This window comes from Sesamum indicum, linkage group LG10 (assembly GCF_000512975.1).
Source record: "Sesamum indicum cultivar Zhongzhi No. 13 linkage group LG10, S_indicum_v1.0, whole genome shotgun sequence".
In the NCBI taxonomy this organism is placed as follows: domain Eukaryota; kingdom Viridiplantae; phylum Streptophyta; class Magnoliopsida; order Lamiales; family Pedaliaceae; genus Sesamum; species Sesamum indicum.
In genome coordinates, this window is record NC_026154.1 from 12,228,825 (window position 1) to 12,238,100 (window position 9,276).

At 37.8% G+C, this 9,276-nt stretch overlaps 2 protein-coding genes across 3 annotated transcripts; both read left to right on the forward strand.

Annotated features, from left to right (window-relative positions):
* LOC105172380 (pentatricopeptide repeat-containing protein At5g14770, mitochondrial) lies at positions 1,038–4,462 on the forward strand. 2 transcript variants are annotated; one of them, XM_020697484.1, is made up of 2 exons: positions 1,038–3,424; positions 3,695–4,462. In XM_020697484.1, the coding sequence occupies exons 1-2, from the start codon at positions 1,255–1,257 to the stop codon at positions 4,345–4,347; spliced, it is 2,823 nt and encodes a 940-aa protein (XP_020553143.1). In that variant the 5' UTR covers positions 1,038–1,254; the 3' UTR covers positions 4,348–4,462. The 2 variants fall into 2 exon arrangements, with proteins under 2 accessions (XP_020553143.1, XP_020553142.1); XM_020697483.1 differs by having other exon boundaries at positions 1,038–4,462.
* LOC105172788 (glutathione S-transferase U7-like) lies at positions 7,224–9,276 on the forward strand. Its single transcript, XM_011094367.2, has 2 exons — positions 7,224–7,911; positions 8,790–9,276. Exons 1-2 carry the CDS (start codon positions 7,594–7,596, stop codon positions 9,162–9,164), a joined length of 693 nt encoding a protein of 230 aa, XP_011092669.1. The 5' UTR covers positions 7,224–7,593; the 3' UTR covers positions 9,165–9,276.

Sequence of the window (9,276 nt, forward strand, 5' to 3'; positions counted from 1 at the left end):
TCATCAATTCCTCGCATTTGTTATATGACATGGGGTAAGTTGCATTTAACTCAAAGATCGATAAAAGAGCCAAAGTTTCTAATGGTAAAATATGAAGTGTGTTTTGATCACAAACTCCTTATTCGATCATATCAACTATAGCGCAAAACAAGTATTTAAAATTTCTCAAGAAAAAAAAATCATAAAACCTTAAAAAACACAATAGGACAATTATCAAAGTTGTTAAAGCCTACTAGATAAAGAATTTAACATTGAGAAACATTTGTTCGTTTAATTAATAAGAATGAATCAATTTCAATAAAAATAATTATCGATTGTTTTGAACTTTGGAAATATCCAAGGTACTTGATAATGAGCAGAGGGACTCTGAAGGTATCAAGAACTGATATTACTAACTGCCGTGTGGACAGGATGAACCTAAAAGACAGAAGCACGTTAGAGCCAAGTCGGAAGGGATTCCAGTGATGGCTGTCCAATGGTCAAGTCAGTAAGAATCCCAAGAATGTTTTATAAGTATTTTTGTATAGAGTTCAAACTTTATTATGGAAATGGAAAGTCATATTTGTACGTAAGGGTGGATTAGTATAATGTTTTATGATCCATTGGATCATATGTTCATCTGATGGGTCGCCACGAATTGTATCAGGACAGTTGATAAAGACAGGAGGTGGTCCAGGGGACCAATACTGTGCAGACGGCTCTGGTAGTATTTTTTTTTACACTCTCTCCTTTGTTTTCAAAGGTACAATAACCTTCAAATACTTTCACTCTATAGGTCCTATAAGATCCTATTTTTTTATTACGTATACCTTCAGTATGCTGTTTCTCTTGACCTTTATAGGTCTCTCGTCTTGAATGATAAAGGTCCCAATAAGGGATATAAAAAATATCCCCTCATCACGTTTTTTTTTTAATCAATTGTATTAACTTATTGACAAATTATGATTTTGAAGGCATCATCTTAACCTATCATGATAATCGAAAGCTTACCACCCTAACTTTTTTAGGTAAGACCTATGCTATACCACTCAACAATTCCTTGTTCCCATACAAGTCAATAACTAATACAAACTGCTCGAAAACCTTATAGTCAGAATGAAAATACTGTCTGACCCCCGAGTGAAGCTTCAATATGCTCGATCATGTCTCCCGCTGCATCTGTCTCCCATGAGAGCCAACCGTGAAAACTCAGGTCCTTGGTGTTACTGATGAAGTCGATTCCACCAGGGCTGCAATTGAATTCCATCAAGCGACATGCCAATTATGATAAAGCCAAAGGGGCAATTTATCAAACGCCTTGCAGAGGGAGCCACGCCACTTCTCTCCCACTCACGCTCAGCCCACAGGCCAAGAATGCCTTTTGCTGCCTCGTTCTCGTCTCAACGTTCTCTTAGAACCACGATCAGAAACCCGGAGCAGGTCTGCACCTCACTTTTCTGCACTATCATACACCTTTTCCTCCGCCGCCGCCGCCTCTCCGAAGCCATAGACGCTTTCACCGCCATGAGAGGTTACAAATTGACACCGCAACTCCAGGACTGGAACAGCCTCTTGCACCATTTCGGTTGTACAGGGTTAGTCCATCAGGTGATGCTTATTTATCAAGAAATGATCTTTTCTGGTGTGGGACCAAATGTGGTTACCAAGAACATAGTCGTTTACACCCTGTCTAAAGTTGGAGACTTTGACAGTGCCCTTGAATTACTAAGAGATAACAAGGATTGGAAATTCGAGAGTGATGGAGTTACTTATAATACTGTAATTTGGGGGTTTTGTAAACATGGGCATGTAGAAATGGGGCTTGGGCTGGTATCGGAAATGGTTAAAAGGGGTGTAAATTGTGATAATTTCACTTGTAATATATTAATGAAAGGATTTTGTGAGAAGGGTATGTTGGAGAATGCTAAACTAGTTATGAACATGCTGTGTAGTGACGTAGATAGGGATGGAACAATTCGTAGAGATGCTGTAGGTTTTAACACTTTGATAAATGGCTATTGCAAGGCTGGTAAAGTTAGTGGCGCTCTTCAGTTGATGGAGAGTATGGCAAAAGAGGGTGTGTTACCTGATACTGTTACTTATAACACTTTGATCAACGGTTTCTGCGAGATGGGGGATTTTGATAGTGCCAAGGGGCTCATGGATGAACTCTTAGAGAGCAGTGATTGCACAGTTGCTGATGCGGAGGAAAAACATGGTGTAGTTGGCGGAGCACGTATGAAAGCAAATCATATTACATATACTAGTTTGATCAGTGGATATGGCAAGCGGCTCCAGACTGGAGAGGCATTGGCTATATACAAGGAAATGGTTGCAAAGGGAGTTGATCCAGATGTAGTTACATACAGTTGTGTTATAAATGGACTTCTTAAGTCTGGGAGGTCAGCTGAGGCCAACTATGTATTTCAGGAGATGATAAGGATAGGTGTGGACCCAAACCATGTTACCTACTCAATTTTAATTGATTTTCTAATTAAAAACAGTAATGTAATGGCTGCATTTAACTTGCTAAGTCAATTGGTGGTTCGTGGAATTGCATTTGATGTGGTTCTGTTCACTACATTGATTGATGGGCTCTTCAAGGTTGGAAGGCACGGAGAAGCTGAGAATGTGTTTAGAAATCTTTTGCAGTCCAATGTCATGCCATGTCACATAACCTATTCTGCATTGATTGATGGTCGCTGTAAAATCGCTGACATGAAGGGTGTGGAGTCCGTTCTGCAGCAAATGAAGGAGAGAAACGTTCTGCCAAATGTGGTAACTTATTCTTCAGTAATTAATGGCTATATGAAAAGTGGAATGTTTGAAGAAGCTATTAATGTACTCTCGGACATGATTTCTCAAAATATTATGCCGAATGCTTACACCTATGGCCCCCTGATAGATGGCTTTTTGAAAGCTGGTAAAAAGGAGATAGCTGAAGGTCTATATGAGGATATGAAAATGCGAGGAGTTGATGATAACATTTTCATACTCGATGCTTTTGTGAACAATCTGAAGAAGGAGGGAAGGATTGCTGAGGCAGAGGCCTTTCTTAGAGATATGGTGTCAAGGGGTTTGTTACCTGACCGTGTTAATTACACCTCCCTGATGGATGGACTGTTCAAAGCAGGAAAAGGGTCCTCTGCGCTTGAAGTTGTCCAAGAGATCACAGCTAAAGGTATAGGGTTCGATATAATCACATACAATGTTTTGCTCAATGGGTTGATTACACTTGGTAAATATGATCTGCAATCTATTTATACTGGAATGCAGCAGTTTGGATTGGCTCCAGATCATGCTACATTTAACATCTTAATTAAGGCATATTGCAGAGAAGGGAAATTAGATACTGCTCTCCAGCTCTTGGATGAAATGAAAACTCATGGATTAAGTCCGAATGCAATAACTTGTAATATTTTGGTGGAAGGGCTTTGCGAGTCAGGTAAAGTTAGTATGGCAATGGATTTGTTGAGTGAGTTGTCTATATCTGGCTTGCATCCAACAGAAATTACTCACAAACTTGTGCTTACTGCTGCTTCTGAGACTAAAAGGGCTGAAATTATCTTCACGATGCACAAAACACTTATTGCAATGGGACTTGACTTGAGTCTGACAGTTTATAATAATCTTATCACTGTTTTATGTGGCCTAAAGATGCCTAGAAAAGCAGCATTTGTTTTAAAGGAAATGAAAGAAGCTGGTTTTCGTGCAGATACTGTCACTTATAATGCTCTGATTCAAGGATATTGCAAAAGCTCTCATTTGGAGAAGGCTCTTGCTATGTACTCTGAGATGATGGCTGAAGGAGTTTCTCCTAATATTACAACATATAACATTCTTCTAGGGGGTTTAGCAGCAGCAGGATCAATGCATAGGGTGGCTGATCTACTATCTGAAATGAAAGAACAAGGCTTTCTTTCAAATGCTACCACATTCGAAATTTTGGTTTCTGGCCACGTTAAAGTCGGGAATAAGAAGGAAGCCGTAAGGCTTTACTGTGAAATGATAACCAAAGGTTTCGTTCCTCGAACTAGCACTTATAACTTGCTCATCAATGATTTTGCCAAGGTAGGAAAGATGAAGCAAGCAATGGAGCTTTTGAATGAAATGCAAGCTAGAGGGGTGCCCCCAAATTCCTCAACCTATGACATACTGATAAGTGGATGGTGTCAGCTATCATCTCAGGAAAAGACCATGAAGAAATTTTATCAAGCAGAGGCAAGAAGGTTGTTTAAAGAGATGAGTGACAAATGCTTTACTCCCAGTGAAAGTACTTTAAATCAACTGGGTTTTGTTCTTGCAAAACCAGGAAAAGTGGCTGATGCTCAAAGGTTATTAAATAAACTATATAAGAGAGAGATATGAATAGATGGAAAAATGGTAATCTGGTGAAAGAAAATATTAAAAGCTTATCTGGAAAAGATAGCAGATGTCGTGGAGCATGTGAAGTCCTTTGCATAAAAGGTCGAAATTCACGGAAGTAAGTGAATGTACCGTGTTCATTTTGCAATCTTTATATTTTTTTATTTGGATCTTCTCGTGCTTTATTAACTGTGAAATACAAATATTGCCCATTGGGCCCTGGAAGACTTTCTACTACATTTATCACTAATTTGCTTTCATGAAAAGGCAGCAACCTACTTTGTCATGCAAGCCGGACAAAGGCTTCCGTGATTGCTTTTGTTTTGTGGGAATATTGTTGGGGGGTGGGGTGGAACCTAACACTTTCATATTTCTAATTCGTAATGTTGGGACTGGCTGTGCTATCAACCTTGGAGTTTAATGGGTTGACTTAGTGCTCGGTGAGGCAAAGGGCATTGTTGGGTGTATGTGGCTGAAATTTGAAGCATTCTAAAATCTGAAAGGACTAATGCACGGTATCCTTAGTTGTCTGGCCACTTTTTGTAATCAATGACAGGAAAGTTCCTGAAAAATATTTGCTGATGATACTATTGATGAGGGAAAACTATAGTTAACGTAGCAAGAGCAACAGAAAGTGTGAAAACCAATCCATATAGTTTCCATTCTTATTATGTTACTCTGCGTAGAGCACTGGTTACTTGTGGTCTGATTACTTTACCTGAAGTCTGTAATATTTATTTAACAAACTTCAAATTATATTGTGCTTTTTCATCATTTTTATGTTTTCTCTCTCTCAATTTTGCTTTCAATCTACATGTCGAAGTTGGATAGTATTGAGTTGTCTGATGAAGGACCATTTTCTCCTTTGGCACTTACTTTTAGTTATGTCGTCTTTTATCTCTTCTACTTTTCATGCTCGACTTCCTTGCTCTAGTTGATGGTTACGCTTCATGGTTGTCATAATTTTCACTCTCATTTCCATCTTCTGAAAATGCAGATAAAAAGCGAAATTGTCCAACAAATGCAATGCTGCTACCGCAAAACAGCTAGGATACTGCAATGACGATTGAAACCTCTGAGGAAACATCTCATCTGAAGTGATCTGCTTTCTGGCAACTACTGATACTAATGAAACTATATGGAGGCAGTGACCTTTGACATGGGGCCCCGAAGCTGGTTTGAATTGAGGCAGATTAGAGCCGGCACTGATTGATCAGCAGCTGGAAACTTGAGGCTGTAAAGTATTTGTTGGTTTTTGCAATTTGTTGGTAGATAAGCTCGAGTTCAAAATCAAGAATTTTTATAACAGGTAGACTCTTGACAGAGCTTGAACCTCGTAAATTCGTTAGATAAAGTTCATGACAAAAGATTTACTTTTGTTTCTCTTTGGTGCTGGAACACTGCATTTTCTGGATGTCCTTTCTTTGTTTTTCTCTAAAATTTTGGTTAAAACTGGAATGTTTAGAATCATAAATGCAGAGGTGCTGATTTCGCAGGAGCAGAGTGACGACTTGGTGAAAGAGTCAGAAGCTATGTGTTTAATTGATTAGGCCAACAGGGACTTGGTGAAGAATGAAGATGCTGCATATATAGGCAGTGGACATAAGGTACCCTGCCTTACTCTTTATTGACCATTTTGAATACTAAGTTCATAATACTCAAACTGCTGGTAATACCAGTAACATTGAAACCATCGATTGCCACCTTCATATCCTCGAAGTTGGAAGCAGCCCAGTACTTTCTTCACATAAGCCATCATTTTCTAGACCATGCGCGTTTCAAATTCTCTAGTTGTAAGTTGTTTTCGCAACAATGATTCATTCCCCATTTTGTGTATATTCAGTTGATCTAATGTTGACTTGACTTTGTCTTTGACAGTTAGTCGTGTGGTTTTACTTTCGGAAGCAAGAGGGATACTGGCCCCGGTGGTTGTGGCCGAGCCTCCAGCAGCTAGGGAACTAGTAGTGTCCAGTAATGAGAAGGGAACAGTTAGATTAGTAAGCAATAATTATGTGCAACAGTTCCACCTTGAAGGGGATATAATGGGTTCTGAAACTACTGCACTTTGCTTTGTTCTTGATATCTATATTGTTACCTATAGTGTCTTGATATCTATACTATTACCTTGAAGAAGCGCTTGGACGAGCGAGTTGCTATATTGTTACCTATAGTGTCTGATAGTCTTCCCGTTGAGGTAGCAGGTTTGGATGGGTTTTCCGCTTTTAAGTTTTCTTCTTGAGGTATTTGTTGAAGTTAAAAGCTCTTGAAGCTTGACTACAACTACTCGACCTCCTAAAGATATTGTATCATGTTGGCCTCGTTGGCCTCATATGCGTCTTCTATCTACTTGACTATTAGTTGTGAATCAGAGTAAGCTATGGGGTGCTTGGCCTTGGTCTCCCACACCATCTTCATGCTCTCATCACCACTAGTTGGTGGCTCCATCCTGAGGGGGAAGGCCTCAACTAGTGAATAATTTTCCTACTGGCAATACCTAATCAACAAGGTGTATCTCAGTCAATTTAAGTCTAAATTACATATGGAGTTTTCGGTTAGTTAACTGATTCAAAGAGCTTTCAAATGACATATGACTCTCTACAACGAACTCTCGTATTTAGCTCTGTAAAAGTTTATAAATATAGATCTTGTGCAGTCATTTGATTCTCACACTCAAGCTCTACTTATTCTCTCCATTCTATCTCGTTTCTTAGGCTGTTTAAGTTTATATTTTGCACTTCATCTTTTTTAGTGAACTATTACTGACTTAAGTATCGGAGTGCTGATTTTTGTTTTGCAGTGCTAGTCCCCTGTTGATCTTATAATTTCTTTGAAAATTCTTAGACCCTCGTGATGCGTCTAAAATTCGGTATACACCATAAATATATATGCTCTTATAATGAAATTAAACTAAAGAACTCATGTAAATATTTAATCACTCCTGTGAACACATAACATGAGCAAAATTTGCTCAAAACGACAAGCAAACACCCTTAAATGACGCTAGAAAAATTTAAACCATTCATGATTCATTATTCATCCACTTTTCCTCAGCTTATTCGTCGTCTGCTGTTCCATTAATCTATTCTTTCCCGGACAACATGATTCAGAAAAGCCTTGCGCACCTAAAATTCATTTTCAATTGGACAGAAACCCCACAAAAGCCACCAACTGAAAGCTGAAGAAATATTTTTACACGTCCAAGAACCATAATACGCATTGACTTCTTGCAGCCCCCCCAAATCAGAAAGTATGAGCAACAATGAAACGGTGAAGCTTCTGGGAACTGGAGTGAGCCCTTTCGAGTGGAGAATCATATGGGCTCTCAAATGGAAAGGCATCGACTTTGAATTCATTGAGGAAGATGTATCCAACAAGAGCCCGTTGCTGTCGGAGAAGAATCCGGTTTACAAGATGATTCCAGTGCTCTTTCATGCCCAAAATGCCGTATCTGAGTCACTTATCATTCTTGAATACATCGATGAGACTTGGAAAGAGAACCCCATTTTGCCCGCAGATCCGACAGAAAGAGCATATGCTCGTTTCTGGGCCAAGTTTTCTGAGGAGAAGGTGAAGTATGGGAAATTCTAGCCGAATTTGATTTGGTCAAACCTATATTAATAACATGGTGTATGATACTGATTGGATTGGTTCGACCAAATCAGATTTGGGCAAGAATTTTTTTCCATGAAGTACTTAAATTTTTCTTGGTTTAACTTTATATAATTGTTTAGATTTTGGGGTCAATTTTAAAGAAAATTGTCTCGCGGGGTCGATAAGAAATACCATAGAATTTATTTAAATAATTAGAATATGATAGTAGTTTCAAAATTAATTCGGGTTTTCTATAGTGATTATAATTCTTTAAATAATTGATTTCCTTTATAATGAAATAGTCATATTTAATTATGATACAATATATCCATAATTGTTTGATAATTAAAGATATTCTCTAATAATAATGTCTGTCCAACAATTGATTTATTCTGTTAGCTTCAATTATGGTTTAATTCAAATTTTGTATTGAATATTTCAATATTGCGCTTTTGAACATAAACTTACAATATATTTTACATATTTTTTGATAATAACATACATTCAATATCAAATTTTTATAACTTTTTAATATTAACATCCGTCCAACATCATATTTTTATATAATTTTTTCAATTTATTTTTAATAATTAAATTTCAACACGGGTAATTAAAGTGTATATTTTGACTTTATTTTCAAGGCCCGCATAATATGTCATGTATTATGAGTATCAATTATTTTTTGAACGACAAAGAGTATCTGTAATTATATGAAGTCTCAGTCTCAGGAAACTCGACGTAATTTACTACTTAATTTAACATAGTTCTGCTTTATTACCACTATTTCCTGAAACAAATCTAATTTGTACAAGTACAGAAATCTGAGACATTTCTCTCAATTTGGATTGACGCAGATACTGGAGGCATCAAGATTAGCATTTCACTACACAGGTAACAAACAGGCAGAAGGGGTTAAACTAATGTCTGAGAGCCTGGAAATTCTGGAAGGGGAAATCAGAGGAAAGAAATTCTTTGGAGGACAGACATTTGGATATCTTGATATTGTGGTTGGTTGGATTGCTTATTGGCTTCACTTCACTCAAGAAGCTGGTGGTTACAAGGTAATGGATCCGACAAGGTTTCCAGGGATTGATCAATGGACGAAAAACTTCTTACAAGTTGACATAATTAAGGACAATCTTCCACCTTTTGATAAGATGATGAGTACATACAAACTGTACAGACAGATGTCTCTCCATTTACTGAGTGGTGGTGGAGATCAGTGCTGAATGCATTTGTTCTTGAAATTGTTGCTTCTCTTCTTGCTGTTCTTGTTTTAGTTCTATGTTTGATTGATCTCCTGGTAAAATATTCATTTGTGTCTTGGAATTGGTGGTTTGT

What these genes read in the sequence shown, in the direction of transcription:
- LOC105172380 (XM_020697483.1), top strand. Translation starts at nt 1,255, where the DNA reads ATGCCAATTATGATAAAGCCAAAGGGGCAATTTATCAAACGCCTTGCA.
- LOC105172788 (XM_011094367.2), top strand. Translation starts at nt 7,594, where the DNA reads ATGAGCAACAATGAAACGGTGAAGCTTCTGGGAACTGGAGTGAGCCCT. An exon ending in CCAAGTTTTCTGAGGAGAAG is followed by an intron (nt 7,912 to 8,789) that starts GTGAAGTATGGG and finishes GGATTGACGCAG; the next exon opens with ATACTGGAGGCATCAAGATT.